The 22,607-nt window shown below is 38.4% G+C and overlaps 1 protein-coding gene across 1 annotated transcript in view; it reads right to left on the reverse strand.

Annotated features, from left to right (window-relative positions):
* Positions 1-22,607, reverse strand: part of FBXL13 (F-box and leucine rich repeat protein 13) — a 218,177-nt gene that overhangs the window by 70,747 nt on the left and 124,823 nt on the right. Inside the window, exons 13-15 of the mRNA XM_061413891.1 lie at positions 5,861-5,959; positions 5,196-5,313; positions 4,939-5,101 (exon numbers count right to left, since the gene is read on the reverse strand). Coding sequence (XP_061269875.1) covers positions 4,939-5,101; positions 5,196-5,313; positions 5,861-5,959 — 380 coding nt within the window. The remainder of the gene's footprint in view (positions 1-4,938; positions 5,102-5,195; positions 5,314-5,860; positions 5,960-22,607) is intronic.

Consider the following 22,607-nt stretch of genomic DNA (forward strand, 5'->3'; position numbering starts at 1 on the left):
ATCCTACAATCTTTTAAAAAATTACCTTTTAACCAAATAATTCTTATAAATACTACTATGAAGACAAAAATCCAAGTCATGACTTTTTATGCAACATATAGTGTTAGTCGCTCGGTCATGTCTGACTTTGCAAAACATGGGCTGAAGCCTGCCAGGCTCCTCTGTCCATGGAATTCTCTAGGCAAGAATACTGGAGTGGGTAGCCATTCCCTTCTTTAGGGGGTCTTCTGGACCCACGGATCGAACCCGGGTCTCCTGCATTACAGGCAGATTCTTAACCATCTAAACTAGCAGGGAAGCCCCTTCATGCAAACATAATATAGCATAAATACAAACTGAAGGAAAAATAATTAGGAATTCAAAAAGAACATAATTAAGGTACAATTTTGTATTAGACTTGGCTTTTGACAAACAAAAATGGGTCATGAAAATTAATATAATTAATGTAATTTAAATTCCATGGACTATTAAAGTATATTCAACATGATAAACAACTTAACCATCAACTTTCCCATCAGCCTTACCCCTAAATAAAGACTCCAAAAGACAGAGGTCACATTTTTGTACCATGATGTTATAAAACTAAACGTTAGTTACAAAATTATAATTAAACTACTTAGATATCTGAACACATTTTTAGTAAATAAGTCTTGGACAAAGAAAGAGAAACTCAAGTAAGTATTATAAAACTATATATCTTTCCAAAATTTATGTATTTAACATAATTTCAATTACTATCTCAATAGGATTTTTTTCTGAAATGTGACAAAAGTATTCCAGCATTCATTTGGAAGAATAAACTGGCAAAAATATCTAATAATTTAAAAGAAGACAACTCATGAAGAGAATTTCAGTCTGTTAGATATTAGAATATATTTTGTTGTTGTTCAGTCGCCCAGTCCTGTCTGACGCTTTGCAATCCCATGGACTGCAGCATGCCAGACTTCCCCGTCCCTCACAATCTCTGAGAGTGCCCAAGTTCATGTTCATTGGATCGGTGATGCCATCCAGCTGTCTCATCCTCTGATGCCCTCTTCTCTTTCTGCCCTCAATCTTTCCCAGCATCAGGGACTTTTCCAATGAGTCATTTGTTCACATCAGATAACCACAATACTGGAGCTTCAGCTTTGGCATCAGTCCTTCCAGTGAATATTCAGGGTTGTTCTCCCTTAAGATTGACTGGTTTGCTCTCCTTGCTGTTCGAGGGACTTTCAGGAGTCTTCCCAGCACCACAGTTCAAAGGCATCAATTCTTTGGCATTCTGCCTTCTTTATAGTCCAGCTCTCTCAAACATATGTGACCACTGGGAAGACCATAGCCTTGACTATGTGAACCTTTGTTAGCAGAGTAATGTCTCTGCTTTTCAATACACTGTCTAGGTTTGTCATCGCTTTCCTGGCAAGAAGCAATCATCTTCTGATTTCATGGACTTCCCTGGTAGCTCAGATGGTAAAGAATTTATTAAAGTATAATGATAATAGATAACACTTACTGAGTGTTTATTGTGTCAGACATTATTCTAAACATATTATATGAATTGATTTATTTTATCCTCACAACAATCCTGAGTATATACTCTTTATTTCCCCCATTTTTACAGATAAAATACTGTGCAAGATTAGATAGAAGACAGATGAATGATTGAAAGAGAAAAAATTGCCTGAAAACACACGTTTATACACACACACACACATACACATACTGACATGAATCTGTGTTTATATGTATGTATATATAAATTTATATGATAGTCCAGGAAGCATAAATGTCAATAGAAAGGATTATTTCACATAATGGCCAAGCTGATGAGTTAATGTAGTTAGTTGTAAACCTGGCTGTGCATCAAAGGCACCCATGTTGCTTTTTTCAAAAATATGGAAGTTGGTGTTCCATCGGTAGATATTCAGATTCAGTAGCTCTGGGATAGAGCTTGGGCATGTGTAGTTTTATTCAGCTCTCCAGGTGATTCTGATGCTCTGGAATTTTCATTTTAAATCATGAATATTTTTAAAATGTAGCTTTCAAAAATAAATAAATAAATAAATAAAATGTAGCTTCCTATTACTGATTCCTAATATAATTGCTCTGTAGTAAGAGAATATAGTTTCTTGATACCAGTACTATAAAAGTTGTGAGGACTTGCTTTAAAACTTTATACACAGTCCATTTTTTGAAGGATTGATATGTGGTTGAGAAAAATATATGCTTTGATTTCTCAAATTTCCCATTTTAAGTGTATCTTCTATAGATGAATTTTTATTAAACCTCCCCTATCTTGTTATACTCTATTATATTTTTCTTTTTATTTTTTCACTCTGCTACCATATCTTCAGTTATCTTCCAATTTTGTATTTCTCTCTTCACTGAGTTCTAGTCTGCTGATTAGCAATCCATTTTATTTCAATAACTATATCATATTTATTTATTTCTAAAAGTTAGTTTTTCAAGTTGTTGTTGTACAGTCATTAAGCCATGTCTGACTCTTTGCGACCCCATGGACTGCAGCACACTAATCTTCCCTGTCCTTTACTATGTCCTGGAGTTTGCTCAAACTCTTATCCATTGAATCAGTGATGCCATCCAACCATCTCATCTTCTGTCGTCACCTTCTCCTCCTGTCTTCAATCTTTGCCAGCATCAGGGTCTTTTCCAAAGAGTTGGCTCTTTGTATCAAGTAGCCAAAGTATTAGAGCTTCAGCTTCAGCATTAGTCCTTCCAGTGAATATTCAGGGTTTATTTCCTTTAGGATTGACTGGTTTTATCTCCTTGCTGTCCAAGGAACTCTTGAGAGTCTTCTATAGTACCACAGTTTGAAAGTATCAGTTCTTTGGCGCTCAGCCTTCTTTATGGTCAAACTCTCACATCCATACCTAACTACTGGAAAAACCATAGCTTTGATTATATGGACCTTTGTAGTCAAAGTGATGTCTCTGCTTTTCAATATGTTCTGTAGGTTTCTCATAGGTTTGTCACATTTTCTTCCAAGGAGCCAGTGTCTACTTCCATGGCTAGTCTAGTTATTTTTATCATATTTTGTTGCCTGCTCATATTTCTGGTTCCATTATCTATTTATTCAAACATTTTACACATAGTTACTTAATATTCTATGATTAATTCTTCTAATATCTGAATTACTCAGCTCAAATGTATACTGCATATCTTTGTACACGTGATGACTCATATCTTCATACATTTGATGGTCTTTAATTGTGAGCATTTATTTGATCTTAACCTATGGGAATCCTGGATGCTTAAAGAGAAGATGCTTTCCTTCAAAAAAGCTTGCAGATAACTTCTTCCAGGGGCTTGGGTACTATCTACTTGAGACTGTTTTGTCCCTTTTGAAGGGTCCAAACACTGCAGAAGTCTCATCCTGCTTCCCTATCTTGAGTCTTACTAAAATTGATTCTCTCAATGTCAGTGTTGAACATTTATGCTAATAGCAGCTCCACCTTTTATGTTTGCTTGCCCTCCACTCTCCATCTCAGAGAGTCTGCTCATTGAGAGGATGGTGATGAATCATGAACTGCATATTTCTCTTACTCTTTGTAGGCTCAGCAATGTATTTAAAGTATGTTTCATCAAGAATCTAAATTGTTTGTATTAATAGCAAGGAGTCCTTTGAAGTGTTTTGTCAACTATACTGCTAGAAGCATAAAAACCTCCATTTATTTTTAAAATTAATTAACCTACAGAAGCCTGAGTGAAATATATGAGTGCAATTCAATTTTATTTCATGTTAATACAAATAGGATTAACTGTTATGTTCTTAGTTGCTCAATTGTGTCCGACTCTTTGCAACCCCATGGACTGCAGCCCACCAGCCTCCTCTGTCCATGGGGATTCTCCAGGCAAGAATATTGGAATGGGTTGCCATGCCCTCCTCCAGGGGAATCTTCCCAACCCAAGGATAGAACCCAGGTCTCCCGTACTGCAGGTGGATTCTTTACCAGCTGAGCCACCAGGGAAGTCCATTAGCTGTTGTATAATAGCTTCCATATTGTGCTTCCATCATGATGCCAGCTTGTTCATGAGCTTGCAACTACAAGATATCAGCTGGGGCTTTAGTCATCTGCAGGATTTACTGAGTGTGGAGGATCTGTTTCTAAATTCACTTACATGTCTGTTGGTAGGAGGCCTCAATTCCTTATTGGCTATTAACTAGAGGCTTCCTTTCCTAATCCAGGTTTCCCCGTTTCAAATCCTGTCTTTGCCTTCCCTCCCAACCCTCGGTGCCTCCCTATTTTAATAATAGGGACTATGGGTTAAGACTTTGTTTGGTTTAGCTTATTACTCTAACTTGTCTTATGTTATACAAACTATTAACCAATTTCTTTGTAATCACATGCTGTTTTGTTATCTTCTGGCCCCATAATATTTTAAGAAATTTACATAGGAAAGAGGCTGATATATCAATTGGGGAAGACATTTTATCAAGAATTTGATCCTTGCCCACCTGAGAATGCCAGGTCAGAAGCCTATTTGTAACTCAGGTGAAAAAAACGGTTTCAGTAAGAACTTGCCATCTGTGAGCAGATCCACACAGAGGAAAAATCTAACTAGTACCCAAGAGTAAACACTTCAGTAAGATTGGTTCTTCATAGGCAAGTCAGAAAGTCCATTTGGGAAAAAGACCTATTAACTGAACTAGCTATGAGAACCTTCACTAGGATAAGTAGCCCACAAATGTTCTAGTGAATTCATTTAATCTTACAAGAGCCTGTGACTCCACATATCCTGAGCATTCCCTGATCATCTCCCCGTGCCCACATATAACTAGTCTGGGTTGGGTGCCCCTCCTTTGTTTTACCACAGAACTCTGCACTTACCTCTACTTAGATCCCTGACTTTCATGTTTACTATACTGACCAATGAGCATCTTGAGGAAGCTTGGAACATTCTAGATAATCAGTGTTTCTTGACTGAATGACTGTTTACCTTACACAGTTTGCCAGATTCAACACAGTGAGATGCTTCAAAGGTGAGAGTGATTTGAGGCTACCATCTGTTATTCCCTTGCAGTCTACCATGTAAATGTGACTGATGTTTGGATAACTCTTGTCTATAAGTTTGAAGCATGCATCAGTAATCCTTTTATTTCCTGTTTAAAAAAAAGAAAAAGTTAAGGATTGTATTTGAATCACCACAAGATTAAAAGTAAAAATTAATGCTAAACTACTTTTTATATCTCACACCTTCAAATCGGATCTTTTTGATGTCACAACCAGAAAGAGCTTTGAAAGCACTATCGGAAATATGTGGTGCGCCAATGAGGACTACTGATGAAATACGATGGCATTTCTCAACTAAAGCCTTTAGAAGGGAAAAAATAAAAGGTTAATCAGATTATATAGAACACATTTGTCAAAGTCATGAGATTATTTTTTCTCTCAGTCTTTTCAAAAACGGACACATTAACTATTAAGTTGTCCTATTGTCAAAGAAAATGGGAACTTTTACTTTTTCCAATATACTTTACTACACTTACATTTGAGTAATGTGTAAGAATCAACTAAATGATATCACAAAAGATAGGAATGCATGAGACAATGGAATGCTGAAAGAAATCAGAACCTTTAGAAGCTTAACATGTAGAACCAGATTTAAGGTTTATGCTTAAGCTTACATATGATTTTGTAAGATTTGATTGCAATATCATTGAAATAAAAATATCCTAAATGTGAAATGAAGTTTCTTAGGATATTTAAAGATTCAAATGTTCAAATGTGTGTGTAAATTTCATAATTATATAACATCAACTGCAATGAAAAGCCCATTCATATTTTTCAATAATTCAAGCCACTAGAAAATATGCCTACCAAATGGGACTGAGAAGAAAATGTAGTTTCCAAATACCTACTTTTACACAGTTGTCCGTCAGAGTTGGCATGTCATTGATAGTCAGATGCATTATCCCACTGCAGCTGTTTGCAATGTTCCTGAAGCCTTGGACTGAAATCTGAATTGTACAAAGTTGGTGAAAATGATGGGAGAACCCATTAGCATCACCTCTAATAAAATCCAAAGATAGTAATAACCAAAGATGTGTTATGATTGGTTTACTGTGTTTTAAAGTTGAAATCATAACATGCTGCAGACATAAAAAGGAAACACATATTCTAATCTTGATTTCTTTATTTTATTTTTTATATGTATGTTTTGTGAAATGATCACCAGGGTAAGCCTATTTAACTTGTTATTCTATTTTGTATTGAAGTAAAATTCATATAACATAAAATTAGTCACTTAAAGTCTCTTAACTAAGGAGAAATATCAATAACCTCAGATACACAGATGACACCACCCTTATGGCAGGAAGTGAAGAAGAACTAAAGAGCCTCTTGATGAAAGTGAAAGAGGAGAGTGAAAAAGTTGGCTTAAAGCTCAACGTTCAGAAAACTAAGATCATGGCATCTGGTCCCATCACTTCATGGCAAATAGATGGGGAAACAGTGGAAACAGTGGCTGACTTTATTTTTCTGGGCTCCAAAATCACTGAAGATGGTGATTGCAGCCATGAAATTAAAAGACACTTACTTCTTGGAAGGAAAGTTATGACCAACCTAGACAGCATATTAAAAAGCAGAGACATCACTTTGTCAACAAAGGTCAATCTAATCAAGGCTATGGTTTTTCCAGTGGTCATGTATAGATGTGAGAGTTGGACTATAAAGAAAGCTGAGCACTGAAGAATTGATGCTTTTGAACTGTGGTGTTGGAGAAGACTCTTGAGAGTCCTTTGGACTGCAGGGAGATCCAACCAGTCCATCCTAAAGGAGATCAGTCCTGGATGTTCATTGAAGGGACTGATGTTGAAGCTGAAACTCCAATACTTTGGCCACCTGATGCAAAGAGCTGACTCATTGGAAAAGACCCTGATGCTGGGAAAGATTGAGGGTGGGAGGAGAAGGGGACGACAGAGGATGAGATGGTTGGACGGCATCACTGACTCAATGGACATGGGTTTGGGTGGACTCCGGGAGTTGGTGATGGACAGGGATGCCTGGCGTGCTGTGGTTCATGGGGTCGCAAAGAGTCGGAGACAACTGAGCAACTGAACTGAACTGAAGTAATCATAGTTTTGAATAGTCACAACTTCTATGTAGTTTCAAAACATATTTATCACCCTAAAAAAAATCCTTTTACGTATTAAGAAGTTGCTCCCCATACACACCTTCCCTAGCCCCTGGCAATCACTAATCTGTTTTCTGTCTCTATGGATTTACCTACTGTAAATATTTCTTACAAGTGGAATTATGCAGTATGCGGTCATTTTGTGTCCAGTTTCTTTCACTTGCCCTGATGTTTTTGAAGTTCAAAATATATGTGTCAGTACCTTATCCCTTTTTATGGCTGAATAATATTCTATTTTATGGAGATACCACATTTTGTTTATCCACTTATCTGTTTTAGATCTTTTGGATATTTTGAATAGTGCTGCTGTGAACATACATGTACATCTATTTGTTTGAATACCAGTTTTAAATTCCTTTGGGTATACACCTAGGAGTGAGATTGCCAGATCATATGGTAATTCTACTTTTAACTTTTTAAAGAACCATCAAAATACTTTCTACAGTGGCTGTACTATTTTACATTCTCACCAGCAATCTACAAGGGTCCTAATTTCTCCACATCTTTGCCAAAACTTATTTTTTATTTTTTCATATTTTCCTTTTCAAAAAATTTCCTGAGTTTGAAGTAGTACCTCATTGTAATTTTGATTTGCATCCCCCTAATGACATATGCATTGCAGGCAGATTTTTTACCAGGTGGATACTGGAGTGAGTAGCTTATCCCTTTTCCAGCAGATCTTCCTGACCCAGGAATTGAACTGGGGTCTCCTACATTGCAGGCAGATTCTTTACCAGCTGAGCTACCACGGAAGCCCAATGACTAATGAAATTGAAATTTTTTCATGTGCTTATTAGTCATTTGAATGTCTTCTTTAGGAAAATGTCTATTCAAGTCCTTTGACTATTTTTTAATTGGTCATTTGTCATTTGTTGAGTTATAAGAGTTCCTGTATATTCTGCTTTCTAGACCCCTGGATATATGACTTGGAAATATTTTGTTCATTCTTTAGGTTGTCTTTTCACTTTTTAATAATGTCCTTTGATACACAAGTTTTTTACTTTGATGAAGTCCATTTTCTCAGCTTTTTCTTTTGTTGCTTATGCTTTTGATGTCATATCTAATAATCCATTGCTAAATCTAAGGTCATGTGGATTTATTCTCAGTGTTTTCTTCTAAGTGTTGTCATTTTAGTTCATATTTAGGTCATTGGTCCATTTTCAGTTAATTTTTGTATGTAGTATGAGGTAGGGAACCTACTTCATTTTTTCATGGATAATCCAGTTGTCCAGCACCAGCTGTTGAAGAGAATACTCTTTCCCCAACTGCATGGGCTTGGCATCTGTGTTGGAAATCAGTTGGCCATAACAGTATAGATTAATGGACTCTCAATTCTACATGTCTGTCCTGTGGCAGTACCACACCATTTTGATTACTATAGCTTTGTATGTTGATTTCTTTCAGCTATCATTATCTACATTAATAGAAGCAACAGTGGTAGAGAGTGTTCAAAAATAGTTACTGGTCAAAAGACCAAATATATTTCCCTATGAATTATCTTAAAATAACATTGTTATTTAGACTTCATTTCCTAACAAATGGTCATGGATGGGCCATAAGATGATGCTCTGATTCAGTAATGGGAGAGTAAGACTCTTTCCAAAAACAAATATCAAGGGGAACTCTCGTACCAAGTCATCTTCACAATATGACAGGGAGATAGAGGAATAGCAGCCATATATATTATGATCTCAATGTTGTTTTAAAAAATATATATGTCACAGACAAATAGACAAAAAACTAGAAACATTTCAAAATATTGTTTATCTTTGGATACTGAGCTCATGAATGACTTTTATTTTCTTTTGTGTTTTAAAAATCTTATTTAATGAGCATATAATTCTTCTGTAATCAGAAAAATTGAATAAAAGGAAAGAAGAAGGAAATTCAATCCTCTTCCTCACAGAGTCGGCTTGCAGTCACATACTTAAAGAAATCTAATGTATGCTGAAAGTGAGTATCTACTGAAGACTTCTGCTTCAGGACATGGTCCTTTTAACTTGTTAAAAAGCCAAGCCTCTAGGTGATATTTGGCCTAAAAGTGTCCTGTTAGATGATTTCAAAGACTTCCTGCTAAAGCTCAGGAAAACATTTGTTGAATTCCTCTTACTCCTACTCCTCACTCATGGACTGGAAGAAAAGTTTCTGATCATAGGATCCAAAATGTTCCATGAGAGGCTGTGGTGAGCTCTAGGAGCCTAGTAGGGCTCATAATAGCTATCATTTAAGTAACACTTATTGTTTACCAGGCACTTTTTAAGGCAGTTTTCATATTGTTATTCAGTTACTCAAACATGTCCAACTCTGCAATTCCATGCACTTCAGCATGCCAGGCTTCCCAGTCCTTCACTGTCTCCCAGAATTTCCTCAGATTCATGTCCATTGAGTCGGTGATGCTATCCAACATCTTATCCTCTGCTGCCCTTTTCTCCTTTTATGATCAATCTTTCCCAGCATCAGGGTCTTTTCCAATGAGTTGGATCTTCACATAAGGTGGCCAAAATATTAGAGCTTCAGCTCCAATATATTTTCACATAACTGGTCTGTGTCATCCTCACAAGCACCCATTATGATGTGGGTCCTAATGCTACTGTATTAGTCTGGGTTCCCCAGAAAAACAAATCCAATAGGAGAAAAGTAGATAGATAGATAGACAGACAGACAAATAGATGGAAAGGGAGGAAGGAAGAAAAAAAATGCATACATAGATACATAGATAAAGTTCTTATAAGGAACTGGCTCAAACAACAATAGGGGCTAAAAAGTCCCAAGATCTGCAGTTGGTAAGCTGAAGAACCAGGAGAGCTGAAGGTATTGTCTGAAGACAGGCAAAGACTGATGTCCTAGCTTGAAGACAGGCATAGAGAGTGTATTTTCCTTCTCAGCCTTTTTGTTCTGTTCAGACACTCAACAGATTAGATGAGACCCACCTACGTTGAGGAAGGCAATCTGCTGTAGTCAGTCTACTATTTAAATATTGATCTCATACAGAAACAGCCTCATGGACAAACCTAGAATAATATTTATCCAAAAAACTGAGCACCCACGGCCCATTCAAGTAGACACACTAAAATTAACATCACAGCTTCCTTGAATATTTTGAACATTGACTTTTCCTAGACTCATGGTTAATGCTCTTTTTGCTCTTGGCTGCTTTCCTGGCTGTTCATCTAAGCTTGCCTGGCCACACTTTTATCCAGATCAGCATCTTTGAGACCATCCACCCCATCTGGAACCACTAACTGTTTGACTCATACATAACTAAAAAGAAAGCCCTAAGACCTTATTTTTGCCCCATATTTTCAAGTTAAAACACAAAGTCTCAAGTCTTAAAATTTTAATTCTAAATATTTAATTAAGGAACTTAGGCAATCATAAAGGAAATCAATCCTGAATATTCATTGGAAGGACTGATGCTGAAGCTCCAATACTTTGGCCACCTGATGCGAAGAACTGACTCACTGGAAAAGACCCTGATGCTGGGAAAGATTGAAGGCAGGAGGAGAAGGGGATGACAGAGGATGCGATGGTTGGATGGCATCACTGACTCGATGGACAGGAGTTTGAGCAAGCTCCAGGAGTTGGTGATGGACAGGGAATCCTGGTGTGCTGCAGTCCATGGGGTCACAAAGAGTCGAACACGACTGAGCGACTGAACTGGACTGAGTGTCCTAAAGTTAAAGCTTGAAATTGGTAGAGGAAACATTCCATTTTTTAAAATATTTTAGTGAAGTATAGAGTTGATTTACAATGTTGGGTCAATTTCTGCTGTACAGCAAAGTGATTCAGATATATATATTCTTTTCTGTTCTTTTCCATTATGATTTATTACAGTATATTGAATAGAGTTCCTTGTGCTCTACAGCAGGACCATGTTGTTTATCCAGCCTATGGATACTAGTTTGCATCTCCTAATCCCAAACTCCCAGTCAAAAATTCCATTTTTAATGCTTGTGTATGAGTATTATTTAACTTGTATAGCCTAAATTTTATTCTTTAGACTGTATAACTTAATTTTTATTATTTAACTTGTGGTAGCTTTGTGACCAATCATGTTTTTCAGCACTGTGAAAGTTCTCACAGAGGATGTGTGATTATACTATGTTGTGAAAGGTCTCATAACTGACTGCTCACACTTAAAAGACACGCTACAAAATGTCTGGAGGCAGGAACAGTAAAAGAAGAGAGGCTGTTCTAAGGAGCTGAGACTTCTATAGACTGAGGTAGCCCTAAGAGATGAGGAAATGGAGACTCAGATCTCTTGATCGATTTTCTCCAGATTACAGATTGGTAAGTAGAGCAAGAATACAGATGTACAAATTCTTAATCCAGTACTCCTTCTGATTAACATTCTTCAACAATAACATCCAGTTCAACTGTTCCATCCCAGCTTCCAGAGCTCTTCAAACTTCGTCATTCCGGCCAGAAAGGCATCCAACTTCTCCAGTACTCAGTGGACCTGTCTGCTCTTTGTCTGACCTTGTAACCTTTCTCCACCCCTTTCTCTTTTCATCTAGTCAAGCCTTAGCTATTCCTCAAGTCCCAGTGACTCCAGCCCTATCCTGCTACCTTTCATCTCTCGCCCTTATAGGTTTATAACTATTTTAGCATATAACATTCCTATAATCTGTGCATGTTTTATTTCCCCCAAGGAGATGATTTTATACTCTTTTTCTTTTAAACTTCTTACTGTGTTGAATAACTATTAGGGGATAGATGAATTAAATTTAGGAGTAAGACCAAGTCTGGGAAAGAGTACAGATTTTGGCTACAGACAAGATTGAAAATGATTCAAAGTTGAAGGTAAAGACAAGCAGAGGCAAAGCAGTGGGAGTACTTGGCTTAGATGAAGTGGCAAGACCACCCTTGGGATGAATAAGAAAAGCTTAGTAGGTAAAGAGGGAGGAAAAACTAATGGAAGACCCATAAGACAAAAATTAGGTATTTCATATTGCACTGCCATGGATTCTTGAATAAGTTTTCCATAAATACTCGCAGGGAAAAGTCCAGGGGAGATAAATTAACATTATAAATCTGGAGAACAGAGGACAGGGAAAGAATGCTGGGCTTGGAGCCAGCAGAGAGCTGGGTTTGAGTCTCTCTCTCACTTATAACAAAAGGCGGTTCAACCTGTCTGATGCTTAGTTGTCTCATCTATAAAATGGGTATAATAATACTTATTTTAGGAGATTCTTGAGAAAACAGAGTCATGTATATGAAAGTGGTTCGTTAGCATGATACCTGGTATGTGTTTCGAGTACCAGTTTTCCTGTTACTGTTCTTCTGGGCATATTGTGAGCTCACTGAAAAATAAAGATTCAAGAACTAGAGGTAAAGACCTTGAGACATCATTCTAGTGTATCCCTCACACCATAAGTATGACGGAACGGTATTTAGACAAGTTGGGTGATTTGAGAATAGATTCCTTATCTGTTCCTCATGGTGTGTCCCCAGCGCTGGACACGGTGCCACACACAGAGTGGGTGCTCTGTAAGTGCTGGATGAATGAACGGATGTTCTTGAGTCACACAGTCAACAGCAGAGCCAAGGCTAGAGACCATTTCTCCCCATAGTGACTAACTCCAGATCCAGGGATGGGAGCAGTTGTTTTTCACAACACTTCTAAATTTCTCCCCTTATCTCAGCCCTAGCGTATTGCCCTGCTTCCCCGGTGGCTAAGCAACCAAGTGGCTAAGAACTAAATGATAACAACAAGTCTATTACCCTCACACTCGTATCTCCAATAATGGCTTCCCCAAAACAAGTAAAAAACTTTTTCTCTCTTGCTGTCTTGGAAACATGTTCATAACAAGATTTCCTGAACACGGGGGAAAAAGTGATAGCAGAAATCAGCCAGAGCTGAGTGGTTCCTTGTAATGCAGCCAAAAGCTGGGTGCTATCAACCAATAAGATTGTATCCAGGAAAGGAAGGGGGAGGGGCAGGGAGACCTCTGAGAAAAGCTTTTCAGTTTTGTCCTGGCATGAAATGCTTAGTTCTGTACATAGTTTATTTTAGAATATCCAAAAAGATGCTTGGCTAATATTTTATGACTCAAATATTCCTGCCAGAATCTTTTAGGCCAACCAACGATTAGTTGTCCTTTCTCTTCACTGAAGTGATGAGGATACAAGCCTAAAATTAAAGATTCCTCTCTAAGAGAAAAAGCAAATTATTTCACTGTGGTAAAATACTGGGTTTTGCCACATCTGATATCTGTGCATTTTCTGTATAGGATTCTCATAAAATTTGGGGTTGGATCTCTTTTTGTTTACTTTTGAGGTAATTTTGGCTTCAGTTTGGACAACAACTGGAGCCCTGCCACGTGGCTGTTTTCTGGTTAAGCTCCCATTGGTTGGGAACATGGGGAAGTTGGCCACACCAGTGGTGTTCCAGTCTCAAGTCCCAGCAGACAGCTACTGCTGCTAATGGGGGCAGAGAAGCCTTGGTGCTCAGAGGGAAATTCTCTCCATCTGCCTCTGGCTGGGCCTGAGCACAACAGGACAGAGTGGTCTGTGAAGGAAATGAGCTGTCAGTGAGCCACATGAAAAGAAGACCAAAGTGCTGAGCAGCACAACCTAGCTCAGATCCCTCCTCAGGGAGGATCACATCTTATCCAGCTCCCATTTTCCAGCCCTTCTTTGCAACATTGTCTCTGAATCAGTTAGCTCAACAACACAGAAAAAGAGATATATGTAGGGTGAGACCCTCGATGACAGAAATACCCATCTTAGGTAGACATAGCCCATGTTGTGTTCCTGTACCATTTTCAGCTGTTCCTCTCATTCTAACCAGCACTATAACCAATGGCTAATGAGTAATGTGATGACTTCAGTCATATCCATATATCCTTTATAACCTCTTGATAACCTCAAAGAAGCCTGGCTTAGCAAGCGGAATGAACTGTTGAAAAGAAGGATTTCTCCCAAAACATTATGGAACATTCTGTTTTATTGCATTCAAATGTGCCACAGGTTTCAGTAGCAACACTTCTCAGGATCTGTGTTAAGAGGGCTTGATAGGCTTTCAAATATTATGTCCTCTGTGGTGATAGAAGAGGCCTAATTATTATACCTACCACTCTCTCTCTTTGCATGTGCCTGTACTTTCGAATCTATATGTTCTTCATGGCCACTCGTGCCTCTATGTTCACTAATGCACTTCTCCCAGATAGCTCTGGAAGAGGCTTCAGGTAGAGCTGTCTCTTTCTCTTACATCTCAGAGCACCAACAACCAGAGCCCTCACTTTGCAGTGTGCACCTTCTGCCTTGTATAATAATTCCAGGTGCACATGTGTAATATCCCTGCCCGTCTTACCCAGGCCCTTTACAACACCATGCTGGGAGCAAAGTATGATGCAACAACAGCTTGTTAATAGGCCAAGTAGTTGTTAAGTAAATTGTGTGTAGAATGTAAATTAGAATTAGTAGTTCTAATGTGGAGGGGGGTGGAGCATGGTCAATATCGTCCTTTGTTAAAGATTGCCATATTTATCTAAAAACACTGAACAGCCAAACATGAAATAAAAAGAAAACAAAACAAAACAAAAAAACCTTTCATTTTTCAGTGTGAATAAGGAAAATAAAACTAAAGCACAAGATTAGTGAAGCCTACAGATACCAGGAAGGCAAGCATGGGTGCCAACTCTGCATGTAAGTGCTCACTGCACAATGACTGAGAGCTGTGATCTGCAGAAGCAGGCTGCTGCTGCTGCTGCTAAGTCACTTCAGTTGTGTCCGACTCTGTTCGACCCCATAGACGGCAGCCCACTAGGCTCCTCTGTCCCTGGGATTCTCCAGGCAAAAATACTGGAGTGGGTTGCCATTTAAACTCTACCATCCTTGTCTGGAGTATACCATGTCGTTCTCTTCCTCACCCGCTGGCCAATTACTTAGAGCTTCCGCTGTGCTATAATGGAGGCTTATCTCCTTTTAAATCAAGAGAATCACAGCTACAATACTTTCTTCTTAAAACACAATGATCACAGAGCTCCTTTGTCTAGATTTATTGAGTTAGATGGAGGCTTTACAGCTACAGTCCTAACCACCGGCTTCACCCAGATCCAAAGAACTAAAGTAGAGTTTTATGAGCAGTTCATGAAATTCTGTGTATAAGCCATTTGCTATGATAGGGAAGAGAGAAGAAACTGAAATAAGTTTAGTTTTTCAGAAAGCATTACAATTTTTTCAAACCTATTTTCAGGAGGGGGAAATATGATCTGAGTCCCCTGAGACTCATCATTTTGTCATCCAATTCTTCAAGATATAAAAATTGTTGCCAGATGTTTTATTTTTTACTACTTAATGTAATAAACATCTTTAAATATTTTGGCTACAGAGATTACATTAATCTATGGATTCTAAACAATAGGCTTTTGTTTTATTTATTTTTTATTTCAATGCGGCTTGTATTAAGTTGCATTCAAACTAGTAATTATGCCAACCATTTAAATTTATATGAGTCTTACCTATAAGATTCATAAAATTTTTCATAAATCCTTCAATATTTTTCCCAATATGGGTTGAAGTGTGATTCAGAAAGGACACAAAACACTCCTTTAACAGGAAAACTGAGGCCTAAGAGCTGACCCAGAGACACAGAAATTGCACTGTGACTTTTCTGGTTCATGCCTGTTTTTCCACTACAACCCCTCCTGAGTGATGACACTTAAGACCATATAACACTTTTCTCAAATACAAAATTTAAATGCAGCAATAATTTCTTTATCATATACAGTAAATAGCACTTTATAGTTTTACAAATGATAGTCTAATGGCTCAATAAAGGACAGAAATGGTAGGGACCTAACAGAAGCAGAAGATATTAAGAAGAAGTGGCAAGAATACACAGAAGAACTGTACAAAAAAGATCTTCACGACCCAGATAATTACAATGGTGTGATCACTCACCTAGAGCCAGACATACTGGAAGGTGAAGTCAAGTGGGCCTTAGGAAGCATCACTACAAACAAAGCTAGTGGAGGTGATGGAGTTCCAGTTGAGCTATTTCAAATCCTAAAAGATGATGCTTTGAAAGTGCTGCACTCAATATGCTACCAAATTTGGAAAATTCAGCAGTGGCCACAGGACTGGAAAAGGTCAGTTTTCATTCCAATCTCAAAGAAAGGCAATGCCAAAGAATGCTCAAACTACCACACAGTTGCACTCTTCTCACATGCTAGTAAAGTGATGCTCAAAATTCTCCAAGCCAGGCTTCAGCAATACGTGAACTGTGAACTTCCAGATGCTCAAGCTCGTTTTAGAAAAGACAGAGGAACCAGAGATCAAATTGCCAACATCCTCTGGATCATGGAAAAAGCAAGAGAGTTCCAGAAAACCATCTATTTCTGCTTTATTGACTATGCCAAAGCCTTTGACTGTGTGGATCACAATAAACTGGAAAATTCTGAAAGAGATGGGAATACCAGACCACCTGACCTGCCTCTTGAGAAACCTGTATGCAGGTCAGGAAGCAACAGTTAGAAGTGGACATGGAACAACAGACTGGTTCCAAATCAGGAGAGGAGTACGTCAAGGCTGTATATTGTCACCCTGCTTATTTAACTTCTATGCAGAGTACATCATGAGAAACTCTGGGCTGGAAGAAGCACAAGCTGGAATCAAGATTGCTGGGAGAAATATCAATCACCTCAGATATGCAGATGATACCAGCCTTATGGCAGAAAGTGAAGAACTAAAGGGCCTCTTGATGAAAGTGAAAGAGGAGAGTGAAAAAGTTGGCTTAAAGCTCAACATTCAGAAAACAAAGATTATGGCATCCGGTCCCATCACTTCATGGCAAATAGATGGGGAAACAATGGAAACAGTGTCAGACTTTATTTTTCTGGGCCCCAAAATCACTGCAGATGGTGATTACAGCCATGAAATTAAAAGATGCTTACTCCTTGGAAGGAAAGTTATGACCAACCTAGATAGCATATTAAAAAGCAGAGACGTTACTTTGTCAACAAAGGTCTGTCTAGTCAAGGCTATGGTTTTTCCAGTAGTCATGTATGGATGTGAGAGTTGGACTATAAAGAAAGCTGAGCGCTGAAGAATTGATGCTTTTGAACTGTGGTGTTGGAGAAGACTCTTGAGAGTACCTTGGACTGCAGAGAGATCCAACCAGTCCATCCTAAAGGAGATCGGTCCTGGGTGTTCATTGGAAGGACTGATATTGAAGCTGAAACTCCACTACTTTGGCCACCTGATGCGAAGAGCTGACTTATTTGAAAAGACCCTGATGCTGGGAAAGATTGAGGGTGGGAGGAGAAGGGGACGACAGAGGATAAGATGGTTGGATGGCATCACCAATTCAATGGACATGAGTTTGGGTAAACTCAAGGAGTTGCTGATGGACAGGAAAGCCTGGCTTGCTGTGGTTCATGGGGTTGCAAAGGGTTGGACACGACTGAGTGACTGAACTGAACTGAACTGAATTGAATGGTTAAGAACCCAGTCTTCAGAATTCGATGGATCAAGGTTCTAATCTTTGTCCAGACATTTTCAGTGTGACCATATGCAAATTACTTACCCTATCGTGGCATCATTATAAGTGGAGATAGCTTTTATTAGCTTGCAAGAGCAGGTTGTTAAAATTTTAGGAATTATGCAAGCCAGTTGTTAAACACAGCCAGCTAAAAAATTAAAACATATAAACTTAAAATTAAATAAGCTGTATTAACAAATGTAGTGAACACCCAAAATCATGACTTCATAATTATTTTACTATTATGCTTTACTGTTATCTGTGCTCTTGAAGATATATATGTTTATTATATCTGTATGATAACAGTATTACATAGTGCACATTTCTTCCTGTCTCACTGTTTTAGTGACCTCTGTTAGCTTGAAATAGGCCATGGTGAGAGTATTTACACCATGGAAGTTAGCAACCATTATAATTCAGGGATTTGCCTTTTCCTTCTCAGGTGTTAGATGTTTACCAACACACTACTGCTCAGTTTCCACACCTCAAAAATGGGAATAATGATACACACCTCATATAGTTATTTATAAATATTAAATGAGATAATAAACGCAGAGCACATACCTCAACATCTAGTTCATAGTCAATACCCAACAAATGGTACCAATTTTTATTGTTGTTGTTTAGTCGCTAAGTCATGTCCAACTGTTTTGCAACCCCATGGACTGTAGCCCTCCAGGTTCTTCTGTCCTCTGTCCATGAGATTTCCCAGGCAAGAATACTGGAATGGGTTGCCATTTCCTTCTCCAGGGAATCTTCCCAACCCAGGGATTAAACCCTGCATTAGCAGGCAGAATTTTTTTACCAGTGAGTCACCAGGGATTAAATAAAGTCACCATTCATTAAAATATAGAATAAGGTAAAATATAAGTAAATTATAATTTTTAATTTTCTGCTGCTGCTGCTAAGTCACTTTAGTCATGTCCGACTCTGTGTGATCCCACAGACGGCAGCCACCAGGCTCCCCCATCCCTGGGATTCTCAAGGCGAAAACACTGGAGTGAGTTGCCATTTCATGCATGAAAATGAAAAGTGAAAGTGAGGTCTTAGCGACTCCATGGACTGCAGCCTACCAGGCTCCTCCATCCATGGGATTTTCCAGGCAGGAGTACTGGAGTGGGGTGCCATTGCCTTCTCCAAATTTTTAATTTAGCTGTTACCAATTCATTTTGGTACATTATCTCTTTATTCACAGCTGGCTTAGCTGGTCACATAACTCTTACTGTTCCAATTACCCTCTATTGATAAACTACCAAATCGGTACCTCCATTCCCAGCTCTGCTGCAAGGACTGGACTTCCACTTTCAAGCAGTTCTTGTCATTGACAACTAGATGTATCACAGAAAGCTAAAATTCAGCTTTTCCAAAATAAAATTCATTATTCTTTTTCCCCACTCATACTCCTTCTTTAGTTATCTTAGTTAATCATCTTATAGAAACACAAAATCCTAAAGCTGAAAAAGATCTCGGAGATCTAGCCTAACCTAGCCATTCTACAAAAGAGAGAACTGAAGCAGAAAAACTACGTAACTGCCCAGGGTTGCACAGGTGCTTATGTGGCATAGCAAAGGCTCTAGGGGGGTCTCTTAACTTTAGTTTGGGGCTCCATTCACCATCCCAGTGCCTTCTGCTTATGAGGGAGAGAGAATGAGATTGCTCTGCTAATGCAATCTCTTTGTTCCATTTGGCTAATACAGTCATCTCTGGAAGTGCCTCCGAAGCTTTCTCCCACTTCTACCACAAACCCCAGGGGTGAATAAGTAAGACCTTCCATGATCTTTGCCTTTCTGAAAGGGGAGGTTGGAATTTATGTAGTGTAGAGAGAACCTAAATGACCTTAGAATCTTCCAGTTTGCAGTTTACACAGTCCACCTTTAAGATTCATGAGTCTCAGAGAGATTTAATAGTATAAGAACTACTGATAAACTTCTGTTGCTGTATTGAGTATTCTAATCATTTGAACATTTCTGGGATGCTATCCCTTTTCATTTTTATTGACTTGTATAATAACTGAAAAACAGTTGATGAAACCATAACTTTCACTGTAATATTTTGTAGTTGCCTAGGCTCTTTTCTCCCAGTAAATCTGAAGAAATATCAGGCTCAGTTCTTACCAAGAAAAGATAATCAGACTTTGCTCTAGCAAGTTACCAACTTCTTAGACACCTAACGAGTGTCCTGAGCTTCTAGCTGAAGAACTTGCTAACCATGCTCTGAAATCGGCTGCAGTTTCATTCATTCATTCATGAAACATTGATCAAATTCTTACTATGTGTCAGGTATTTATGATATACTTAGGATACAGATACAGATAATCAGGCTCAATCCTTGCCATAAGGAGCTCACAATGGGGCAGAGAGCAGACAAGCAGACCATCAAATACATAGAGAACACTTACTGGAAGTGGAATGAAGAGATCTTAACCCAGATGGGTTAGGGGAAAGGAGGGGTCAGTGAAGGGTTCCTGGAGAAGGTTGTCATTGAACAGAGCCTCAAAGGATATGTGAAAGTTAACCTGATGAATGGGGAAATGAGACAGTATGAGGGTATTTAGGCAGAAGGCAAAAAGTGAGCCTAGTGGAAGTATTTAGGCTGGATGGAAATGAAGAACAAAGGAGCAGAGAGGCAAAAACTATTATAAGCCCTCTTGCTCCCTGCTGCTACTGCTGCTTCTAAGTCACTTCAGTCGTGTCTGACTCTGTGCAACCCCATAGACAGCAGGCCACCAGGCTCCCCTGTCCCTGGGATTCTCCAGGCAAGAACACTGGACTGTGTTGCCATTTCCTTCTCCAATGCATGAAAGTGAAAAGTGAAAGTGAAGTCATTCAGTCGTGCCTGACCGTCAGCGACCCCATGGACTGCAGACTACCAGGCTCCTCCGTCCATGGGATTTTCCAGGCAAGAGTACTGGAGTGGGGTGCCATTGCCTTCTCCCTGGTTTACCTTAAATCTGAAAATCTTAAATCTGTACCTTGGCCCAAACTACCCCCATCTTCATCTGGATCCTTTTCCCACTCCATGTTCAGGGTTACTAGTTTCTGGACATTTGGGTTTCAACCTGAGATTGGCTACAACCCAGCCTTCGTTACCAGCACAACTGTGATCATTCTATGCCTGCTGCTGCTGCTGCTGCTAAGTCGCTTCAGTTGTGTCCGACTCTGTGTGACCCCATAGACGGCAGCCCACCAGGCTCCTCTGTCTCTGGGATTCTCCAGGCAAGAACACTGGAGTGGGTTGCCATTTCCTTCTCCAATGCATGAAAGTGAAAAGTGAAAGTGAAGTCCCTCAGTCATGTCCAACTCGTAGCGACTCCATGGACTGCAGCCTACCAGGCTCCTCCGTCCATGGGATTTTCCAGGCAAGAGTACTGGAGTGGGGTGCCATTGCCTTCTCCAAGTAAATCCCTGTTGCTTCTCTATTTTATGTATTGTAGTTTCTATCTGTTAATCCCATACTCCTAATTTGCCCCTCCTGCCCTCCCCTCCCCTTTTGTAACCATAAATTTGTTTTCTGTGTCTGTGAGTCTGTTTCTGTCTTGAATATACACTTATTTTTGTATTTTTTTAGATTACACATATAAGCCATAACATACAGATTTCTCTTTTCTCTGACTTATTTTACTATATATATATATATATATAATATACATATAACATACATATGTGTGTGTGTGTGTGTATTTGTATACATAAAATTGTTACAGTACCTAAAGAGTTCTGAATGGGTTCTGCTAAAGTCATGTTCTTCCTGGAAAAATTCTAGCAATTGCATATGGAACTTAAGAATGTCTAGGCCTGGGCCAAATGCTAGTGGCCATTGGAAAACACTGTTAATAATCTAAAAAGAATATCTAATAGTGGCTAAGCATTTACTATGCAGCCATCATTGTAAGCCTCTTATATGTGTCAAATCATTTAATTCATACAAAACACAGGTAGTTACCATTAATAGCATTTTCCCCATTTCATAGATAAGGAAGGTAAGGTACACAGAAAGATTAGGACCTGCCCCAGCCCCATACCTATCAAATAGCAAACTCAGGATTAAAATGCAGGTGCCCAGAACCCATTTCCCAATTACTGTGGTATGTTACTTTCATGGTGTCATGACTGACAGCTCCTCAGAACCACAAGGGAAGGGAGAGGAGTGATTCCTTGAAGCAGAGAATGAGACGCAAAGGAAAACTACCAACATCTCATATAGTGGTTCATTAGTTTCACTTATTTAACTAAACATTAATCCAAATATTCAACAAGCATCTGATAAACATCTACCATGAGTTAGGTCACACATCATTCCTTAAGATGTAGAAAAAGATGAATCCATTCACTGTCACCAAATGTCTCCCAGATCATAAATTACAAAGGAGCACAGGAAAGAGTACCTTCTTTACATGATAAAACCATTTTGTCTCCAAAGAGTCTTACTACATTGTATTTAAATATGGTTTTTAAAAATCATTTTATGGTATAAGCTTAGATTTTATAACTTTGAGTAAATAGTAAATATAAAAGCAAACAAATTAAATTTGTTCAACTGATTCAGCCAGAATCATTTTGTTAAATGAATGTAGTTTTTGTTTTTTTCTTCTGAAAATACTATAAGGAAAATGTTGCACTCAGGTTCTGAAGAAAAATATTTTAGAGAAATATACTAATAGGCTTTATTTTTTAACACCAACTGTGTCAGGAACTTAAGTTACATTATCTCCAATATTCCCCAGTTTGAAAGAAGAATTTTAATTACTTTGAAAAATATTTTAATAATGGCAGCTTACTGAGACAAAAATGCTATCATTCAACAAATATTTATTAAGTGCCTGTGTATGGTTTAACTTTGCCTGGAAATCAAAGAAATACAAATTGAAAATATAAAATAGCGTATTCAATGTTGAATTGACAAGTTTTTAATATAGAATATATTTATGAAGATAACAAACTATTTTATATTCATCATAAATGTAAATTGAGAGTCTTTGTAGAGCATG

Source organism: Bos javanicus, chromosome 4 (genome assembly GCF_032452875.1).
Source record: "Bos javanicus breed banteng chromosome 4, ARS-OSU_banteng_1.0, whole genome shotgun sequence".
Lineage (NCBI taxonomy): Eukaryota > Metazoa > Chordata > Mammalia > Artiodactyla > Bovidae > Bos > Bos javanicus.